This window comes from Triturus cristatus, chromosome 5_2 (genome assembly GCF_964204655.1).
Source record: "Triturus cristatus chromosome 5_2, aTriCri1.1, whole genome shotgun sequence".
Classification (NCBI taxonomy): Eukaryota; Metazoa; Chordata; class Amphibia; order Caudata; family Salamandridae; genus Triturus; species Triturus cristatus.
Window position 1 is genome coordinate 777,730,545 of NC_140588.1, and position 23,429 is coordinate 777,753,973.

The following is a 23,429-nucleotide window of genomic DNA, read 5'->3' on the forward strand; positions in this document are numbered from 1 at the left end:
GGGTCCGTCGGGGGACAGGGTACAGGTGCTGGTCGCGGGGTTATGCCAGGTGGCCCGGAGTCCTGGCCTTGTCGAGCGGGGAGGGCGCGAGCCGTCTGTGAGGCCTGTCCAACAAACGTCCACCCTGCATACATTATACCTGACGCAGGTATAATGTGACGCAGGGCTTTACAACGTGACGCATCTCCCTAAATGCGTCACGTTCTAAATGGGCTGCAACATTTACGCTGCAGCTGCGTCACAAAAAGTGACGCAGCGGCGGCGTAAAAGTCAGGTAAGGGGCTTGTAAATCTGACCCTCTGTGTTTTAACTTAGCCAGAGTATGCTAAATGCCAATTTCACCTTATAGCAAGCCTGTGATTGTGTAGAATGTGTCTCTTTTGTACAGTGATGAGACTGGATAAACGTCACTCTGGAAACTCACAGTCTGGCAGGGCTGGGCTGTATAATGTCGGGGGCTGTAGACAAATGGGTCAAAGTTACTTTAAAGTCTGGGCCAAGAGGTAACTGTGAGGGGTAGTAAATATTATTAGCTTGATACGCTGCTTTATAACTCACTTCTATTACTAAGCACTGTAAATAACAGGTGTTATTATCTAAACCTTTCACCAGGGCTGCTATGCCTCCGGCCAGGACAGAAGAAGCATTTCACAGTGGGGTTAAAATGAGCAAATCGCCTCCTTGGTAGAGTCAGAGGACACATGCTCTGTGCCCGTGGCAGGATCAAGAGAGACTAAAGACAATTCGTATTTTTTCATGACAACAGCTGTGTGTACTTTTGTCAGCGAAGGCCCTGCAGCTGCTTCTGGGGGGTGAACCTGACCGACACAGCTGCACTCTGCTCATCGTGGTGGCTCGCACTGATAATCCCGCGGCTGTAACTGCACCCGCCGGGGCTCCAACTCACGGGACAGGCCCAGTTCCACCGAGAACGGGTCAAGAATGCTGATCCAGGCATCAAATTACTCACAGAATGCTGTTCGTAGGGCTCAGCCCTGCTGTGGTCCACATTACCCAGACCTCAAACACTTCATGCAATCCGCGTATTAAGACTTGTGACCACATAACTGCATATCTGTGACTTTGTTTTTTAGTCTTTTTATTTGTTGTCTCACACAAATGTACATTTTGTTTTCTATACTTCAAACTATGCTGTCAATATTTCCCACTTTCATATGCATCTAGTAAATACATCCTAGGCCTGCGTTTCCTTCATTCTTTTGCCGGCATACATGAATGTGTCCTATAACCACATCATTAGGATGTTAATTGTTGCGATGTCTTGGCTGGCCTTTTCTCCCAACACTACAAAAATCTGACACAAACATTGTCATTATTGAGAAGAAGGAAACGCACTTACATTACTACCATAGTGGTTCCTGAATTCTAGTCCAAAATATTCCTTCTCTGCAAGGTTCAGTTGACTGCAGCTCATAGTAAACAGTTCATTTCCTCGAGCTTTTTGCTGAAATAAATTAGTAAAACAGACAATAAGAAACAATACTCTTGATGGAGCAAAAACAATTGAATAACAACGTCACTGGTACAGTCGTGTATGTAAAATCTTAAAAATGCTCATTTTTAATAGAATTACAAAACAACGGTTTCTTTGAACTTCCCGGTACAAAGACAGCCACGTCACTTGTTCAAAAACTTATTTAAAAAAAGAGTTAACTGTACTTGCTAAACCACTGTAAAACTGCATGATACTTTATATTTACTGATATAAAACAAAGTTAAAGGCTAGATATCTTTCAGCGAATACAAACCAAACCAGGCTCTGAAATTTGACAGTTATGGTAGGCAATTGGCAATGCACGCCTGAACTAACTCCTCCTGCAACGTGTGCTCTGTGTAGACAGTTTTTTAAAATCATATATCATTAGCAAAGTAGTGTACTGAGCATGGCATCCGGTGTGCACTATGATGTCTGTTGTGCATTGCATGCCTGACTGGCAGAATTAACAGCTTTTTAGGTGTATGTTCACTCAACCATAACTAACCTTTAACTGTGGTTTTCTCAATGAATGTTTTTCTGAAGTACTGCATTCACTTGTTGTGTACCTGTTCAACTCTGTGCACAGTCTTTGGCCAATGTCTGTAGCCACACACCCCACTAGGGCCTTCACCCAAAAATAGATGTTTACTTTTTTTACCTTGGCAAATTTGTCCCTTTTCCTCTATTTTAGTTTTATCACCATTTTCCACTCCTCTGAGTACCCCTAGCTCTCCCTGGGACTCAGATGCCTATCCTTTCGCTGTGGACTTTTTTCCATGAAACTAAAATCCCAATTTTGACCAAAACTGTGATTTTTAAGATGTAAACATTTTTTGAATCCCTTCCTCAGCCAATCACACCCCTGGAATAATTGCAGAAACTATGGTTTTGGAAATCTTGATTTTAAATGGTAAAGTTATTTAGAGCGTTCACTCTATCAAGGCCATCCAGTACCTTTTTATGTCGGCGTTAGCCAAGACCTTTTGGTTTTACTAAAATAATATGTACAATATACTTACTTAAAGGGGCTTACAGCCTTCTTTCTTCATCCATTGGCCTGTTGAGTCATTCACATTTTGTTTTTGCCCACTATAACAGACAGCATGGGCAATGGGTCAGCCTACTTCAGCCACTGGCTAACTTCACTTTGAGCAACTGCATTTTCTTTTTCACAAGGTAGACATCCGCACACAAGGTAGTTCCCTTTAGTGGCAGTGTTTTTGTTTTTACTTTATCATTTCTTTAGTGTTGCCTGATGTGATGCCTTTGAAGTGAGCAAAGGGCACATTCCCGCTTTATCTGTTCCTGTTTCCTGCCAATGCTGTTGCAAATTCCTTTTGCAGTTGACTTTGTTTATCTGACTGCAGTTATTCCTTGGACTCGGTTTCACTAATGGTACTTTAATAAACTTTGCCTTGGAAGAAAACCAAACGTTATCCTGATTAATTTGCCGAAACATTTGTAATGCTTTTATGTAAACATAGTTGGGGTGTAATTTAGGTTTTAGTATCCAATATTTTATACTGTGAATCCTCTTTCTTTTTTTCTTTCCTTCCTTTCTTTTTTCTTCCTTTCTTTTTTCCTTTTTCCTTCAATTCTTTCTTTCAGTCTTTCTTGCTTTTTTGTCTCCTTGCTTTCTTTTTTGCTTTTTATTTGATTCTTTCCACTTTTTTCCCCCTTTTCCTTCTTTATTCCTCTTTCTTTTTGGCTTCTTTCCTTTTTTCATTCCATCTTTCTTTGCTTCTGTTTTGCCTTCTTTTCATTCCTTCTTTCTTTGCTTCCTTGCTTCTTCCTTTCCATTTGTCTTCTTTCATTCTCTTCCCTTCTTTCTTCCCTTCTTTATTTTTCCTTTCTTGCCTTCTTTATTTCCTTCTTTTGTGCCTTCTCTCTTTCTTTCTTTTTTCTTACCTTTTCTCTTTCATGTTTACCTTATTTCTTTCCATTTTGCCTTTCCTTTTTTGCCTTGCTTCCTTTTTCTTTTTTGCCCTCCTTCCTTCTTTCCTTCCTTTCTACCTTCTTTCTTTCCTACTTTCTTTGTTTATGCCTTCCATCCTTTCTTTTGTTATTGCCTTCTTTCATTCTGTTTTGCCTTCTTTCCTTTTTTTTCTTTCTTTCCTGTCTTTTCTTTTCTTTTCTTCCTTCTTTCTTTCCTCCTTTTCTTTGTTCTTTAATTTTTGCCTTTCTTTTTGTCTTTCTTTTTTTCTTTTTTGCCTTCTTTCTTTGCTTCTTTGTTTCTTTTTTGCCTTCTTTCCTTCCTTCTATCCTTCATTCCTTTCTTCTTTACTATTTGCCCTCTTTTCCATTTTTAATTCCTCCATTTTCTTTTTTTCCTTTCCCATTTTCTACTGTTCCTTCTTTCTTGCTTTCTTTCTTGTTTCTTTCTTTCTCCTTTACCTTCCTTGTTTTCTCTTTCCTTCTTTCGTGCCTTCATTTCCTATTCTTTTCATACTTTCCTTTCTTTTTTTAGCACTCCTTCTTTCTTTCCTTCCTTCCTGCTTTATTTCCATCTTTCTTTTTGCCTACTTTCCTTCTTTCTTTTTGCCATCTTTGTTTCCTTCTTTCTTTACTTTCTTTCCTTCTTCTGTTCCTTCTGTACTACTTCTTTCCGTCTTCATTTTTGGCCATCATTCCTTATTTCTTTCTAGTTTTGCCTTCTTTCTTCCCTTCCTTCTTTCTTTTTCCTTTTTCTTCTTTCTTTCTTGTCTGCTTTACTTTTTTCTTTCTTTCCTTTGTCTTTCTTTTTTGCCTTCTTTCTTTTTTTTTACTTCTTTCTTTCTTTCCTTTTTCTTTCTATGTTTTGCCTATCTTCCTCTTTTGATTCTCTTCCTGCTTTCCTATTTTGTCTACTTTCTTCCTTTTTTGCCTGCCTCCCTTTCTTTTTTTGCCTGTCTTCCTTCCTTTCTTTCTTTCCTTTTTTCTTTCTTGCCTTCTGTGTCAAAGGTAAAAGGCTGACAGCAAAGGCCCAATGGATTGGCTTTTTTAAGGTCTGTATTAGACAAGACCTTTTTACTAAAAGTATGTGTACTGTAAATACTTATTGAGGTTTTCAGCCTGATTTCATCCATTAGTCTGTGATTGTGCCATTCACATTTTTCTTCCACTCTCTCCAGCATGCATCAAGGGGCAATGTGTCAGGCCCCTAGAGCCAGTGACTGATTTTACTATGAATTACGGCATGGGGCCCCTTCACAAGGAGCACATTTACACAGTGCCAGGGAGTACTATGGTAATGTGTACTTTTTTGAGACCCAAAATGTTCTTTGCATTTAGCCAATTATGTTTTTTTTGTTTTTATAGTTTGTGAAGGCCTGGCAGCTTCCCGAACAATTGCGTTTTGAAAAGACCATGAAAAAACAAGAATTGCCAAAAGACTGGTGGCCAACCATTACCTACTGGCTTTGCCAATGCTTGTTTTAAATGCTAATATCTCAGAAACTACTGAACACATTTACACCAAACCACAAAAAGCATATTTTTAAGTGAGGTCCTACAATCATGCAAAATTTGGTATAAATCCTTTCAGCGTTGTTTGCTGTAGCAGTGAGCAAAATGTCTATGGGAGGTTTTAATAATTTTTCTGTTAACAGATTATTGACTAAAATTGGTTTTCATGCTATTTATAAGGGATAAAATGTAAATTGAGCATATATCAATTATAGATAGTCTTTAAAGAATGTTGTAATGATGTGTATGTGCAGTGATTGATGGTAATCTGTAATGCTGATGATGTGGATACAAAATTTTAATTTGAACTTCATACAAAATAAGGAGTAGAAAAACTAAGACTGGTCAAATTCAAACTAAGGGTGTTCTTTAAAGACAACAACAAAGGACTTATTACAAAATGTATGAAGTAGTTGATGCCATCCTTTTTGGATATGATGTAGAATTTAAAGAAATTGTTGATTTGCACAAAAGGTTAATATTTACAGATGTCAGACCTGACACCCTTGTGTGGTAATCCCCCAAAAATGTTTTCCTTCACACCTCCTATTGTGCTGAAGTCGTTTTTGTTGGCTTTAGGACTCTGTGTCCTTTATCACTGCTAACCAGTGTTCAAGTGCTTGTGCTCTCTCCCTAAAACATGGTGCGACTGGTCTACATCAAATTGGCACAGTTAATTTACCTATAAATCCCAATTCCTAATAAATGGTGCTCAGGCTTCAAAAAGTAAATGCTGCTAATGGGCCTGCAGCACTCACTGTGCCTCCCTGTAAAGGAGCACTTTAGAACTTATCTCAAGCCTGCCACTGCAGCCTGTAGTGCAGTTTCAAACTGCCATTTGACCTGGCAAAATAAACCCTTATAATATACTGTCAAAGATACTCATTCCTTGGACCGCGACAGCACTACTGTAAGAATATATCCCAAATAATACTCAAACATATTTAAAGCTTTGACAAAATATGTATTGTTCTTATTGCTTCAAATTTCATACCTTAACTTGTTGACTTATATCACCTTTATTATTTTTGCACCTCTATTCGTAATACAAAGAAGCACTGGGACAAGAAAATCAATGAATTTCTTATTTTTATTTTTATTTTATTTCCACTATAGATTCCTCTCAACTCTTTCAGTTTCAACCTTTGCTTATGAAAAAGTTTCACAAATGGGCTGATTTGTTCACAGGGTTTATGTTTCGGGCTGGAGACGCTTATTGTTCCCAGATCTCAATTATGCATGATACAACACATTTTATTTAAGGATAACAACTCAGAAAAAGTTTGACAAAACAGCACTGTAACAGTCTAATATTATCAAGTTATTAATCAAATTGTTGCTTAGGGATTGAACCTACTTGAACTTGAACATTGTTCCTTTTTGTTTACATTTTAGTTACAAACAACATCCCCTGAAGAAGAGACAGCATCCGAAAATGGATTGGGCAATCAAGTTTTGTAATGATTGTAAAGTTCTAAAATGTATGATTTATAAATAGGATCATGAGGTTTTTTGTATGGCAATAATGGCAAAAGAAGGTAGATTACAGGAGTGATCTATGTATTAGTTAAGATTTGCAATTCGAAGTAACAAGAACAAAACATATTTTTGTCAAAGCATTGAATATGTTTGAGTGTTGTTTGTGATATATTCTTTCAGCAGTGCTGTTGGGGTCCAGGGAATGAGTATCTTTGGCAGTATATTGTAGTGTAATATTGTGTATGATTGACCACATACGTACTCAAGGCAGCACGCTTTTTGTTAAAATTTTGATAAACAAGGTAGTGTCGTGTAGTTCCTACAAACCTATTTAGGATCTGCACGTTTAAACAACATACACTGTAGTATTGGTGTCCAGACTGATTCTAGACACCCCCACCGGGTATGTTAGCCTGTATACCAGCTAGCTCAAAGTGCCACTAGAAACACCCTTACCAAGGAGAGAATAGTTCTTGGCAACTATCCAACATGACAACTCTGTCACATCATGGATCGTGGAAACAGTGCTATACTTTTCGCTGAGTCACTCGTGCTCACTTTGTCTCAGAGAAATGCACAGAATAAACGGTGGGGACGTTTTCCAATAAGTATTTATTGAGCCGGCGCCATTCTAGTGTAAAATAGGTGTGCTGAAACAACCATTAGACAGAAACATATATAAATGATTAGAAGCACTAACAGAGTAAAAGGATGGTAGATTTCTACCATAGTGCTAAAACAATGAATACAGGCAAGTATATAAAATACATGACAGTAGTAAATGCGTACTCCTACGATGCAACCCTAACTAGATGTACCTAAGTGCACCTAGCATGTATGTAGGTGTAAAGCCAAGAATCCCTCTAGGATAAAGTCAACCCCATTACCTGAAGTGAGAGACTGTGGGACCCTGTCTTGGTCTCGAGATGGACATCCCGAAAGGGATGTAAGATCACTGCAAGCTGGAGTGTCTGAGCAGGAACCTCAGCGTCTCGCGTCAGTGTGTCGGCATGGAAGTACTTTTCTCCTCTCTCTATCGCAAGAAATGGTGTTTATATACCCATAGTGGTACCCCCAAGGGTTCTACCTTGCTGTGTCATGTCGGACTTAGGATGACGGAATCAATGACCCTTATGCATAGTTATTATGCAGGCGATGGCAGTCCAGCCGAGTTTCCAAGAATTCTCATGCATAATGGATGAGGCTAGTTTTCAGGGAAAACCCCACGTCCTGTTAGCAGTACCGTAACTAGGTAAAAGTTCAGTCCCAAGAACAGTTACGTAGAGTAATGGTAGGGGAGAATATAGGTGAAAGGGGAGGTTGCTACCTGAGCCTATATTGGGGTACCTATATGGAACATAACAGTAGAACTCAGAGCGCACGATAACTCACAAAGGTTAAAAATAAACATTATGCCAGGCCTAAACCATCCTTTTAAATACTTATAGGTTACTCCTAAGGTAGGCCCTAAAAGCGTATAGGGCATGGTGCATTGTATTTAAAAAGGATGATAAGTGGGTTTAAGTTTTGCATGTCCTGGTAGTCAAGTCAAGTCAAGTCAAAAAAGGTCTTTATTCGATTGTTACCATAAAAGACATACTATACATATGAAAAATACATATAAAATACGGTATCAATGTAACAAAACAAGAATAAAATATAAAACCAAATAAAAATTATTTAATGTTCATATTATTAAAACATGAAGGCTATACATAGTAGATAGTCCAAAAACACGCAGTAACCCACCCTATGGCCATAATGGTAACAATGATTAAAATCAACAAAATCACATGTGGGACGCAATTTAGGATTTAAGCTTCCGAGTCCTGAGTATCCAAGCCCAGCTGATGAATTTGGCAACACCTATAACAACAAGTTTAGATGTATCGGATTTCAAAATTCTACTGGCAACCTGTGCAGAACGGGTACTCATCAATCGGCAAACAGAACGGAGCCACACCCGTCGTGGGGAAAGATATGCTGGACAACAAAAAATAAAGTGATCCGTAGATTCTATCTTGTCCACACAAAAGGGGCACTTGTCACTACCAAGAGGGCTCCAGCTTTTTGGTAGCCCTCGCAGTGGTAGGGAGCACACTCTAAACTGATGGTACAGTTTACGGTCAAAATGTTTCATAATAGTGTCCCAATATCCTTCATAAGCGGACTCGTCCTTAAGAGCAATAAACATAGCTGTCATGGAGCTACCCGAAAGGGAGGCAAATCTCCTAGCCTTAATCCCACACCAATCGGCGTCCCTGAGTACAGTTTTCGTCGGGAAAACAGCTGTGTCTGGGTTGGCCCAAAGGTCACCCATCCCAAGATCAATCAACAGGGATTTAACACCAGACAACCAGGATATCCTATGAGAACCCTCGAGCCCTTTAACTTCCAGAAGAGCTTTAGCATAGATAGACAGTTCAGGTGTGGTCCACAGACGACGCCAAAACGCCAGGGGTCTGAACCTTGCCATGTCCTCTAAGGGCTGGAAGCCCAAATCATATAATAGTGGAATACACGGTGTTGATTGGGGAAGCCCTATTGCTGACCTAAGGAATTTATTCTGGGCAGTCGTTAGTTTGGACAGATTACTAAAACCCCACAATTCGGCACCATATAAAATAGCAGGGAGAATCTTAGAGCCATAAATCTTCATCAGGAAGCTATTGGTTTAGTTACAGAAAGGCTATGCTCTTTCAACAGAGCTCCACCTAATTGGGCGTGTTTAAGAACGAGGAGGTCCAACTGATGTGACCAGCTACAATTCTCACTGAAGGTAACCCCCAAGTAGGTGAACACAGCCGTTTGGTCCAAACTAACACCACCCATACAAACCCGCGCACTAACACGCCTAGGGCCACGAAAAACCATAAACTTTGTCTTTCCTACATTTATTTCCAATGAAAGGGGAGGTTGCTACCTGAGCCTATATTGGGGTACCTATATGGCACATAACAGTAGAACTCAGAGTGCACGATAACTCACAAAGGTTAAAAATAAACATTATGCCAGGCCTAAACCATCCTTTTAAATACTTATAGGTTACTCCTAAGGTAGGCCCTAAAAGCTTATAGGCATGGTGCATTGTATTTAAAAAGGATGATAAGTGGGTTTAAGTTTTGCATGTCCTGGTAGTCAAAAACCTCTCAAGTTGATTTTTGCTATTGCATGGCCAATCTCCCCCATAGGATAACATTAGGTTACCTTATAACAGTTTATAAGTGATAGGTTTGGGCGGAGATAGGAAAATTATGTTTATACTCAAAAGAATTGTAATTCAAAACCCTCTTTAATTGTAAAGTCGGATTTTAGGCCACAATTCTAAAAATGGCACTTTTATAAAGTTAGTTGTAAAAAATGGTTTCTTGCACTCCTAATTTATTCAATTGATTTATGTAGCTCAGTGGCTCAGAATTGTCGCGTGCACCACACTGACAAGCGCGCTCCGTCCATGTGTGCCATAGTTTATATGAAAACATTTGAAACTTCACTTAGTCTCATGTCAGAATGCACGGCGGTATAGTGAAAAAGCATTCAAAGAAAATACAAATTCAACAATTTCTTCCATAAGTCCTCAATGTTTATTTCATTTTATACATTGTGAACCATTATTTCATCATGATACATCAGTAATCCAATCTCTTAACGTGTGCCTTTCTAGGCTTTCACATAAAACATTGGGAGATTCACCGTTCCTGTTGATACTACGTCATGTGCTCTTCCAAACCCAATGCATTTCGGGCATTTGATTGCCCGTCCTCAGACATGTAATTAGCATTTCACAATATGAGTGCGGGCATGGTGTTAAGCAGGTGGGGGTTTTGAATGTTTGTTCTTTACTAAAAATGTTGCACGAGATGAGGTTACATGGGTGGGTCATTGCGTTTTCTGATTAAGTGAGATTTACGAGCATATTAAGGTATTTTTTGAAGCAACACGACTGTTGGGATCACAGGCATTTTTGTTCATTTAAGCTTTAGGAGGGGAAGCACGTTGCAAGGCATGGGGTGATAAATGGATGGTTAGCTCACATTGTTAATTGAGTATGGTATGATTTGAGTAGACGCGCTTGTTTTGATTTAATTCTTCATTGCTTTCTGACCTAGGTGATATGGGTTAGTGAGATCTATAGGACATCTACAAGGGTTGGACAATGTTAATGACATACATGAGTCCGTTATGAGTATGTGTGATTAATTTGAGCTTTTTTTATTGTAGTTTACCCCTGAGGAAGGGCAATCAAATGCCCGAAATGCATTGGGTTTGGAAAAGCATATGACGTATGTTGGACTTGGCCCTTTTTGGCTAAAGTTCCCTAAACTTTTTTACCTTCCCTATACACCTTTTTTCTGACATGGTGTTGCCAACTTAGATGCTTTGGGCACTTTGCCACTGCTGATTAGTGTCAAAGTGCAAGTGCTCCCTGTGTAAAGTGTAATGGTAATCGGTTGTCCATGATTGGTATGTTTGCCTTACAAATAAAGTCCCTAGTAAAGTGCACAATGTGTGCCAGGGCTGGTAATGCAAATGCTACTAGTGGCCCTGCAGCACTAATTGTGCCACCGACACAAGTAGCCCTAAAGAGAGAACTCAGGCCTGCCACTGCCGTGCCTGCACGGTTTGCTAACTGCCATGTTATCCTGACAAGTGCGCCTACTTGCCAGGCCTTACCCTTCCCTTTTTATGCACATCAGACACCCCTGGGCAGGGTGCCGTGTATGTGAAAGGTAGGACAGGTACCAAGGTGTGTAACATGTCCTAACAGTGAAAAACTGCCACATTTGTTTTTCACTGTTGCAAGGCCATCTTGCCTATAGGACAGAATGGGGGAGGCTGTGTAAAATGTTTCCAGCCTATCTTCCCATAGGTTTAAGATGGAGGGGTGAACTTCAGTGTGCCTGAACTCACAATTTAATAACACATCTTTTTGTGAAGGTGGTTTTTGAATTGTGTATTTAGAAACCACGCTTTTAGAAGTGGCTGGTTTTTTTTTTCTAACAATTCTGTGTGTCTCTGCCTGGTTGTGGATCGACTGTCTGGATTTGAGTGTGATAGGATCTGGGTAATGTCTTGACCCAGGGGAGGAGTAGGTGAGACAGCCACGGTTGACCTGCATCTGGAGTGTAGGGGGAGGAGTAGTCCTTGGAGGTGAAGAGGTCTGGGCTGCTGCCATAAAACAATGGCTCCATCTCCTGCTGAGTGATTGAGGATCCAGACTCCACAATCAAAGGAAGAAGGTGTCACTGGCAGGGAGACACCCAGAACTGACTTGGACAGGGGTCAGTGCCCCCCTGAACACAAAGACTTAAAAGACATTTAGGGGTATAACTATGATGGCTGAAACCCCTGGACTTTGGACTGATCAAGACTGAAAAGGATTTAAACTAATTTGTGGTCAAGAGGAACCTCTGTCAAGGAAGAAACAGCTGAAGAGACTGACCCTTACTGTGTGTTCTGGGCTGGCCTGCAGTTTGCTGATTTAACCAAGGAGAGGCTAAGGGACTTTGCTGTGTGCTGTGTCCCCCTGCTTGAAAGGACTTTGCTGTGTGCTGTGTCCTGAAGTAACTTGTCCCCAAGGGCCCGAAGAGAGCTGGCTCCCTGTTGTGGAAACTCAGGAACGTAAAAGTTTCCAAGTGTGTCTCAGCGACGCTGTGTGCATGTGCTACGTGCAGCCTGAGACCTTCGTGAGGATTGCCCTGTGATTGTGTGCACCCAGAGTTCAAGTGATTCTCAGCGACGTTGTGTGCATGTGCTACGTGCAGCCTGAGACCTTCATGAGGATTGCCCTGTGATCGTGTGCCCTGGAGTCCAAGTGAGTCTCAGCGACGTTGTGTGCGTGTGCTTCGTGCAGCCTGAGACCTTTGTGAGGGTTGCCCTGTGATCGTGTGCACCCGGAGTCCAAGTGAGTCTCAGCGACGCTGTGTGCGTGTGCTTTGTGCCGCCTGAGACCTTTGTGAGTATTGCCCTGTGATCGTGTGCACCCGGAGCTCAAGTGAGTCTCAGCGACGCTGTGTGCGTGTGCCCTGTTGCAGCCTGAGACCTTTGTGAGAAATTGCCCTGTGACTGTGTGTCCCGGAGCAGTTGTGTTCTCTGCTTTGATCGACAGCGTGACCAGAAGTGCTGCGATTGTCATTTCCATCGGCCCGAACCGGCATCCCCAGAGGAGCTGTGAGAATTCACCACCGCCAGCCCGAGCCTGCCTTTGCCAAGGAGTGACCTCCAACCATCAACACCGGGGGTCCATGTTCCACTGCCCAAGATCAACAAAGTCGCATCGGAGGCCCAAGCCGCGAGGAGAGGAGAGTGAGATCGTACCCCCAGGTAACGCTTAGCGAGCGTGCGTGTGTCGCCGCCTGGGACGGGGTGCGGGCTATGAGAAAAACGCTCTCAACCTTTCCCATCTGTGCAGCGCGAGCCCCCGCTCAAGTCCGTATCGCGGCCCGTACTTGCCGAGGAGTGGCAGTACCGAGGCCAGAGTGTGGTGCTGCACTTTGTTTTCCATCATAACAGTATTGGGGGCATATTTTGGCAGTAGCTAACCGCGAGTCAGTAAGAGTGGCATAGAGACCGTCCAGAGCACTGCGATCGGTGCCGGAGTACGTTATTTTTGCATTACGAACTACCTGATTGTTGCATTACGAAGTGCTTTATTTTTGCATTACAAACTGCCTGATTGTTGCATTATGAATTGCATTATTTTTGCATTACGAACAGCCTGGTTGTTGCATTATGAACTGCATTAGTTTTACATTACAAAGTGCCTTATTCTTGCATTACGAACTGCATAGCATTGCATTAGGACTGCATTGGATCATCGAGAATTGCCCATTAATACTGCAAGAACCTATAAAGGCTTCCTGGCCTAATAACTGAGAAAAAGTGAAATATTACAAATATGCAAATGTTGGATTTTTATCGCGTGGTCTCATCGTATATCTTTTTTTTAATAAACATATAATTGTTTTTGATAAAACTCGTGTGGAGTCTATTTGTGGTGTTATCACTGGGTTACTGAGAGCATGGTTGCAAATACTTTACACATATTCCTTGGAGATAAGCCTGGCTGCCCGTGCCAAGCTACCGAGGGGGTGAGCAGGGGCTATCTGAGAAGGTGTCCTTCCTTTCCCTGACTTAGAAGCAAGGGTGTCTGTGAGAAGTTGGCCTGGTATATGATGTTCACTAGTTAAAGTGACCACCTTGTACCATGCCAAGCAACCCTTATGGTGTGGTTGTAAGTCAACCTTTTCGGACTAGCTGCCCTAGTGGTAGCGTAGGCTAAGCAGTCTTTGAGGCTAAATTCGTTAAAGCGTGTTAAGCAGGCTGTTTTACCAAATGTAACCCCCATTTATACCAATGAAAGGACACCACACAGATATATATTCAAAATATATATGTATTTATTACTCAAAGTATCCCCTAGACTCTTTATGAGCACAGGAGCACAAATCGTTAAACAAGACAACGTTATAATATACAGAAGTTGCACTTTATATGGATGGGCCCTGGTGGCCACTCAAACCATATACTAAAATAGTGGTATAAGTACCACGAACAGGAAAGGGAAAAGGCCTAGGGCCTGTAGAATCGCTGGGCCTACAAGGAGCTAACTTCAGTTAGTGACCAGGAGGTCCACGGGTCGCGTGTGCAGTGAGGAAAGTTACACGCGGGCTCCCATAGGTTTTCAATGGGTGCGTAAAAGTTTAAAAGTTACTGCAGAAAGGGTCTTCTGGATGGACTACGATCTTAAGATTCAAAACACAGACACTAGAGATGTTTCTCTACACTTGGGCACCGGAGTGCCAGCTTTACCTCACCCACAGGAAGCGGGTGCATAGGTCTCGAAGTGCGTCGGGTTTCTTCTATCGATTCAATGGAGCCTGATGACAAAGATGCTGCAGGCGGTCGGTCCAGAAGGGATGCGTTGGATCCAAGGGTGGATCAAAGTTGTAGAAGACCTGAAAGCAGAGGGGACAGTGTTCACAGTCACTAGCCAGTGACCGGCGTGGCACCAGGTAGGTACCAGGCGATGTCGGGTGCAAACAGGTGGTTAGGTGTAGCTTGTCTCCGCAGCCACGTGGTCCCTGAAGGTCGACGACGTCCAGGAGTCAAGTCACGAGCTGTCCCACACAGGCTCTCACTGTCGGCGGTGTTGGCGACTCGAAAGAAGCAAACAAGCCTTGGCAAAGGCAGGAGTCGTGGAAAGAGAGGAAAGCTGATTGTTCTGACCAGCAAGGTCAGAGGAGCTGCTCTTTTGGAGAGCAGCTAGGGCCAGTCGGGAGCAACCAGACCAGCATCGTTGATTTCAAAATAGGTTGCCAAAATGGCCACTAGTCAACGGGCCAGGGACCGGGCAGGCGCGTCGAGATGCAAAGTGCAGAGGAGCCCCACGCAGATCGTGGAGATGCTGGAGGGCTCACCTTTGGTGCAGATGCTGCTCGGTGGTTGGGCTTCTCAGGACCCAAAGCACAACTTGGAGGGAGCCTCTGTCGTTGCGCTTGCAGCTTGTCGTTGGTCTTCCAAGATGGCTGGCTCCACGTGTCTCGGTGCCTCCACGGGTTCCTTCTTTGCAGGGACTGTGGATCGGGCGGTGAGAGATCTGGAGGTCCAGGTCTTGTCGGGCTCTGGGCTCGGGCTCCGGCAGGAGGCAGCGGCAAAGCAGACGTTGAATAGCCGGTTGGTGCTTGCGTTAGCAAGATGGTCACTCCCTGACCATAGGGGAGATTTCCTTCAGTCCTCTGTGCAGCAGAGCGTCGAAGTTCCCGTCTTCTTCTTTGTAGTAAGTTGATTCCAGGATGTCTGAAGTCTTAGGACACAGCTCCTACCTTTAAGCGGATTCTAGGGGCCGGACTACCTGCTAGGTCCCTCCCTAAGGGTGGGACCAGGAAGGGGGGTGGTTACACCCCCAATCCTTTGTCCAGCTCGCCCCAGGTCCGGGGCTGGTGTGCCCCAGGACCGGTTTGAACTGGCATATGCACCGAGGCTCCTTGTGAGCCTCAGGCATGTCTGATTCCATTCAAGCCCTACCTGACCAATACACAAAATCCTGTCTGGGGTGGTGCTCGCACCTCCCCCGGCAGGAAACCCTTTGTCCACGTCTACCAAGCTGGAAGGACTCCCAGCAGCAGGAGGGCAGACTTGTGACTGTGGTGGCAGCATCCATTTTGTGGAGCTGAGGCTATGTCTGATTCTACCAGGGTTTCAGGTACTGTACATGTCGTGTCCCTCTAGAAGGGTGGAATGCTAACCCGGTCGCCAGAATTGGCGAGGGGTTAGTATTCCAATTCGTATGACACCTTACTCGACATGTTTTGATAAAGCCAAACCAAAGATAGCATTTAACCGCGAGGTTCATAATGCACTTAAGAGTATATGGCATGACGATATCTGGAAACGGTAGAAGGAAGTTGTTCCGACCACTGCAGACAGACTCAGCTCATGCCAGAGCACCATCTCACATGCAACCAAGCACTCTGCCTTCAGGATTGTCAAGGCCTGCCATAGGAGTGACTTATAGGTTAACATGTGTCCCATTTAAGGTTAGGTATAGGTATACTACACCTAAGTAAGAGGTGGTTACACCAACTTACCCCAGCTGAGTGATCAGCCAGTTGTGTCAAATTTGTTAGGCCAGGCCAGGGGTGGCATAATACATGCTTCAGCCCCTGGTAGGCCTTAGATACACCAATGCCCTGGGTGCCTAGTGTACACTGGTACAGGGGCTCACAGGGTGATCCAATTCCAATTGGTTATGCACCTAGGGTGCACAGTGTCAATTTAGTAGAGAGAACAGCAGGCTGGGGGTCTGATTAGCAGGCCCACAGCCTCAATATGTCAAAAACCAGTGAAGCAAAAAGCAAAAATTTGGGGTGACCATAGGATAGCAGACCCTCCTCTCCTACAGTCTCTATTTGGACTAAGGAACCTACCTCAGCCAACTAGAGACCCCCTGTTCTAACAACGTAGTACCAACAGGAACGGTGAATCTCCCAATGTTTTATGTGAAAGCCTGGATAGGCACATGTTGCGAGATTGGATTACCGATGTATCATGATGAAATAATGGTTCACAATGTATGAAATAAACATCGAGGACTTATGGAAGAAATTGTTGAATTTGTATTTTCTGTGAATGCTTTTTCACTATACCGCAGTGCATCCTGACTTGAGACTAAGTGAAGTTTCAAATGTTTTCATATGAACTATGGCGCACATGGACGGAGCGCGCTTGTCAGTGTTGCACGTGACAATTCTGAGCCACTGAGCTACATAAATCAATTGGATAAATTAGGAGTGCAAGATACCATTTTTTGCAACTATATTTCTATATTTTCCCTCCACTGGCATGCATGCACCCAAAGGTAAAACAGTGACGTTAACGAACAATGGACAACAATATTGGATTTACACAACATTGGAGATTCTCCTTTCCGCTGCAATCTCACTTACCGATGATATCCATGTATTTATGTGTGTTTTTTGGCAACTCTCGAACTTTCTATGTAGGACTACATGCAATTTTTTTTAAAGTACAGCTTCTTTTTGAATAATGACTGAATAAGTGCAATTAATGTATAGTTGAGAATATTTGGTGCTTTTATGTCTTATCTTTCATGCGCATCGGTCGCGCTGTGCGGATGACGGAACCGCTCCGTCACGGCCCCGCCCGCGCAACGAACCTTCAGCACGGCGCGGTAATCCACGCCGCGCTGAAGGGGTTAAATCTTAGTCGGATTTTCAGGATAGCATAAGGCCATGGTAGTATTTTGTTGAGTTTCATCAATTCTGGGGCACCTGATATTATTTAAATATACTGGGGGTGGATGTGGCCGTTGTACTAGAACACTCGCCGTGATGGCAGTAGAGGGAAATACGTTTATGGTTTTCAAGGTAATTAGCATTTTGCAATATGAGTGCGGGCATGGTGTTAAGCATGTGGGGTTTTGAATGTTTGGGGCATATTATCAAGACAGGCGATAGAATTATCGCCGTTTTAGCGACAGAAAACTGCCGCTAAAACAGCGATAATGGGTTTGATAATATGCTCTGTGAAATTCCAATTGAAGCTCATGTTAGATGTCCTTCACATCTAACATGGGCTTCAATTGGAATTCCATAGAGCATATTATCAAGCCCATTATCGCCGTTTTAGCGGCAGTTTTCTTCCGCTAAAGCGGCGATTATTGTATCGCCTGTCTTGATAATATGCCCCTTAGTTCTTTACTAAAAATTTTGCACAAGATGAGGTTACATGGGGGGCATTGTGTTTTCTGATTAAGTGAGATTTACGAGCATATTAAGGTATTTTTTGAAGCAACACGACTGTTGGGATCACAGGCATTTCTGTTCATTTAAGCTTTTTTAGAGGAAGCACGTTGCAGGGCATGGGGTGATAAATGTCTGGTTATCTAACATTGTTAATTGAGGATGGTATGATTTGAGTGGAGGTGCTTGTTTTTATTTAATTCTTTATTGCTTTCCGACCTAGATGATACGGGTTAGTGAGGTCTATAGGACATCTATGAGGGATGGACAATGTTAATGACATACATGAGTCCGTTATGAGTATGGATGATTAGTTTGAGCTTTTTTATTGTAGTTTACCCCTGAGGAAGGGCAATCAAATGCCCGAAAGGCATTGGGTTTGGAAAAGCATGTGACGTAGTATCAACAGGAACGGTGAATCTCCCAATGTTTTATGTGAAAGCCTGGATAGGCACAAGTTAAGAGATTGGATTACTGATGTATCGTGATGAAATAATGGTTCGCAATGAATAAAATAAACATCGAAGACTTATGGAAGAAATTGTTGAATTTGTATTTTCTGTGAATGCTTTTTCACTATACCGCAGTGAATTCTGACTTGAGACTAAGTGAAGTTTGAAATGTTTTCACTTTTAGAAAGTTGGCATTTTCATGTCCTAACCGTTCGGTGCCTGCTACATAGGTCCTGGGTCACATGACTGTGAATGGCCTGGCAGATGGCCTTTGTGTATTCCACCCAGAAAGTGAGACAAAGGAGGACTAGATGTTGGCAGGATAGGCCATTCTCCCAGGATGATTAGGGCAGAGCTGTTTTCTGCCCCACTTACGTTTCAAAGCACTGCCTTCAGCACACACACACACACAAAGGAACCTGGCAGTAGTCTTTTGTTTGCCCTACTGCCTTACTGCTGAATGGACTGTCCTGCTGCGCTACAGCTGGAAGGACTGCCATGCTGCTTTGCAGCTGGAAGGACTGTCCTGCTGCCCTACTGCTTGTGGAAGGAAGCCTAGACCTGCCCAATTGAATCCAGGACCATCAGAGCGACTCCATGCCGTAGCTCCAAGCTCCAGAAACCTGTCCTGCATCTGCCCAGCTGACCAGACCTACAACTGAACATGCCTGAGCCTTGCTGGCCTCTGCTAGAGAGAGTCCTGAAATGTTGAGCTCCTCGTAATGGGCACACTCACGCTGAGACTATGCTGCCTATGATGACCACCCACGCAAAGCTCTGGTGAACCCAACTATTCAAACTATAGCAATCATCAGAGACGACTAGCAATGCGCGATCTGCACCACGAGCTACAGCAACGACAGCCCGCAGTGACATTCAACACAAAGCTCCAGCAATGACTGTGTGCAATGCCTGACTGGATCTTTGCACTACAGTGATGACCGGCTGCTACGCTAATCTTGCTTTTCGCGCTATAGAGACAATCACCTGGGATAGTCTCCCTGCTCCTTGAAGCGTGCTCCACCATGAACTGGAATCTTTGTGCCGTACTTTGAGAAGGTAACTTTTTCAGCTGGACTAACCTTTCCCCTGTGTCTGGCCCGTGCTCCATTGCAGTCGGCCTGAACTTGTGACTTTCCCCCGGTCTACCAAGACCAGAAGACCACGTGTGCCGCTTTGCTCTCTTAGGTGCTATATCTACCTAAAACTTTAAAATTACATGTCCCTGGTTCTATTGATTAGATTGTTGTCATTCTGGTATCATTTTATTTATAAAAATGTACTTTTTTTCTAAATTAGTTTGGGAGTGTTCATGTGGTGTGTTTTCACTTTATTACTGTTTTTGTGCCACATAAATACTTTACACGTTGCCTGCATGTTAAGCCTAACTGCTTTGTGCCGAGCTACAGAGGGTTAAGCACAGGTTAATTTTGTGACTTTTGTTGTTCACCCGGACAAGGATTGTTTTTTTTATTTAAGTGGGGCTTCCACCCCTCTCAACTAATGACCCGGTTTCTCATAACAGATAATGTAAAAGGATGAATATGTTGACACTGAATCTAGCATATAGTTTTTTTATTTAATCAACATCCTTAAAGAAGCAACTACAATTTTCCAAAATACATGTCAGCTGAGTATTATTTTTTTAACTGTGGTTAGTTGATATTAAAATTATTTAAGAAATAAGTAAAAATTAATGAAACGAACTCAAACGAGAAGAACTCATGTCTAATGATGAATGTGAAGTGTGTGGCTGGAAGAGAAATATCATCTAGCCCGAATTCATTGAATGACAATATTTACACTTTTGAGGAATGAATCGCAGAGTTTTGTTCCTCAAACTATTATGAGGCATGTACAGGTGTGTGTTTGAGCGAGTAGCATCACTATTGCTGCCTGTGCTCTGCATGTGTGTCTGCTAAGGAAGCCTGCAACATCTTGAATCATCTGCTCCCCACCCAGGGCCAGACTGGCAGTACTGGGCGTCAGCCGTTTTCCCCGGAGCCTGGAAGGTTGGGGGCCGGTATTGCAGTAGTGGGGGCCGTTTTTTCGGTTACTGGAAGCCAGTTTTGCAACGTTGCTGCAATATCGGTCCCCAGTAACAAAAGCAATAGTGCTACACATTTGCACCCCTACCCACCCCCTCACCCGTGGTGGGGGTGGCTGGTCCTACAAAATGACCAGGGCTGCTTTGGGTTCCGAGTCCGGCCCTGTCCCCACCGCACACTGCCCTCAGCCTCGCTCCCGCTAAGTTGCTTCTTGTCCGTCCTGTGCAACCTGCACTCTTCATTGCATCTATCACTGCTGCTCTTCTTTCGTGAAAAGGATTTCCAAACACTTCACTAACATACAACATAACTGTAACTTTGGAAGTAGTGGTGCAGTCTTCCGCACTACGAAGAACAGTGTATGTACAGATGGCAACAGAGCATGATTCCTCACACACACAGAACATACACAATACACCGCATATGGGAATAAACAAACGCTACTGCTACCTCTTCTGGGTTTTATTCAAGTTTGGGAAGTCCTTTTAAATATGTACCGCAGCATATTCGTCCCACTTTAAATTAAGAAATGCAGTTTCGACATAAACTTCTGCATAAATACTTTACTGCAAATTACTGACAAATATGTTTTAATGTTAAAGATTACACTGCCCATATAAAAATGCTTACATTTTTAAATACATTTAGGCTTATATTCTACTCAATGCATTTGTCTGTCTGTCTTTTCCTATATTTAAAATGTAAATGCAAACAAAGAATGTAAAGACATGCTGTGCTTCTTTTCAAACAACGTCAGCATAAATCAGTCCATATACTTTGACTTCTTCACCATTATCCTTATGCTATCGTCTCTTTCTACGCAAATTAAAACCCAGCCCATTGACTTTACCAATGATTTCTTTACACAGAAGCCTATACTAGGCTCTCAGGGGTATATTCACAAGAACGTGTGCTAAACATCTCCAAAAAATGTTAACGCAACTTTACACATCACAGCCTATCGCGGTAAAATAACCCCTTGTCAACGTGGAATTCACAACACGGCGGTACAATGCGATAGCCTGCCGAAGACATGGCCAATGTCCACGATACAACCACCTCAACGGAGATAAAAATACAAACCTCAACGCGAGAAAGCATGCAATGGGCCAAAGTGCGATGAGGCAGCGCCAGGCCTGCAATACACACATGTCAGGCGGGAATAAGCACAACAAAAACCTGAAAAAGAAAAACAAACCAAACTGAAAACAACAGCCAAGCACAATGGAGGCAACCAAAGCCAGGATACAACCCCACAAGCCACATTGGCAACAAAACATTGTACATGGCAGGCCATCTTGGACAATGCAGCCTGAGAGCGGAGGAGGATAATGGAAGAAAACCAGAACATCCGGAATGATGCGAAACTCGCAAACAAGTAGAAATACGCCAACAACAAGAAGGCAGCAATGCCCACCGGAGGTGGGAGTCCAGCGCCACACCTGGAGCTGGATAACATGGAGGAAATGGTGTCCACCACATCAGTCTGGAGATGGTGGCAGGACTCGGGGACCGGAAACTGCCCAAAACAACAGACACAACAGCAACAGGGAGAGGAACCAGCAGGGACTAGGGGACGGGGGTAGATGGGCACATTGGCACATATGCACAATTAAGCACAGCACAACTGCAGACAAACCATGCCCAAGAGTAACAACACCAACCAAGAGCACAAGTCACACAACACAGCAATATCACACCACTGAACAAGCACAGAAGAAAACCCACACTGCCTGAAAGGGAGAAGGGTGAGCCAAATCAGAGCTGAAGGGACATCTCACACACAATGCAGCACACACACATAGGAAGCAGCGCACCCTGACATCGAACACAATGTGGTACAAACACCAACATATGCACAACCAAACACAGGACACAAGTGCACCCGCCTATAGCCAGTAAACAGCCATACGCATCTGGCAAAGCATGAAACAGGGACATGATAATGCACAAGTACAGACCCCCAGTCCTGATGGGGTAGCAATGCACGTATGGAAGGGAGCCAGAGAGTCCGTGACACACACATGGGCATACAAATCAAGATACAACACAGTGGAAGACAGGTGAAAGTGCGGAAATTTTATCAACAAGTGCGTGTCAGTACGGCCAAGAGAAGTGCCACGATATGCAGACCAATGCAGCAGCATGTCTGAATGAGGAACATAGGAAAGCACCCATGTCCACCTCGAAGAGTTCATCACCAACACAAGTCCGTGCCAACCCGCGTTGGTTGTCCGCACCTGGATCATGAGTCCAGGCCAATGCAGCCATGTTCACTGTCGTCTTGGGACATGTGACCAGATTCCCAACATGCAACCAGGCGTCGGGGCACGTGCAATGGGTCACATCCAGTTGTGGCTGCAGGTACCTTGTCACTCATCCATAAACGCGAGTGCAGCTGCGTAGGCCAACATCTCCAATGAGCGATCGTTGTCTCCCACATCTGACATGTCATCGACGTAATCCATCAGCTGACCCAGACTGATGTGCTGACTCCAATCACTGGACCCAATGTGCTCCAAAGCCCAATCGGGTAGTGGCTCAATGTGCTCACTGCACAGGACGACTCGTGCAATCTCCCAGATCCAGTTTCCAGCCTGCATGCCAAACATCCATGCATGCCATAAACGAGCATAACGGTGACACTATTGGTCATGGGCCAACAGGGGGCGCACACACTCGTCGTAATCCAGGTCAGCTACCGTCACGTTGGAGAGGCAGACATCCATGGACCACTTGAATGTGCACGAGCAACAATGCAATACAGGTTGAACGCAGGTGACGTCCGCAAGGTGGAAGCTCAGCCGATAACTGATCAGCAGCACTGCTAATGGCAATGCCCCCAGAACACGCAGCAGACATGCACGGTACAGGTCCATGTGACTGAAGTAGAGTATGTGTCCGGGATGGTCTGCCATTGCGTCAGTGGCTGTGCTTGCAGTGGCACTGGCTTGCCCTGCGCCAGTCCTGTGGATGAAATGGCACAGCTCGGTGCAATGAGCAGTGTCTGTGTGCAACGGGTGCAGGCCTCTGGTGGGGTAGGAGTACATGTGAAGGCCATTTCACGCATGCTAACTACGACCAAGGACGTCTGTGGGTGGGATATGTACACGTTGGTCTCACGTCGGGCAGTGCGTAGTGTGGGAGTCGCAAGCAAATGCTATTGTATCTATCAGTGGGCGCTGGCCACATGCAAGTTCCTGCTCGGAGCTGCAGATGTGCTACCGCCTGATAGTTCAGACAA

General features: G+C 43.7%; 1 protein-coding gene across 1 annotated transcript in view; it reads right to left on the reverse strand.

Annotated features, from left to right (window-relative positions):
* Positions 1-23,429, reverse strand: part of FRMD7 (FERM domain containing 7) — a 669,715-nt gene that overhangs the window by 463,279 nt on the left and 183,007 nt on the right. Inside the window, exon 2 of the mRNA XM_085606672.1 lies at positions 1,361-1,465. Coding sequence (XP_085462798.1) covers positions 1,361-1,465 — 105 coding nt within the window. The remainder of the gene's footprint in view (positions 1-1,360; positions 1,466-23,429) is intronic.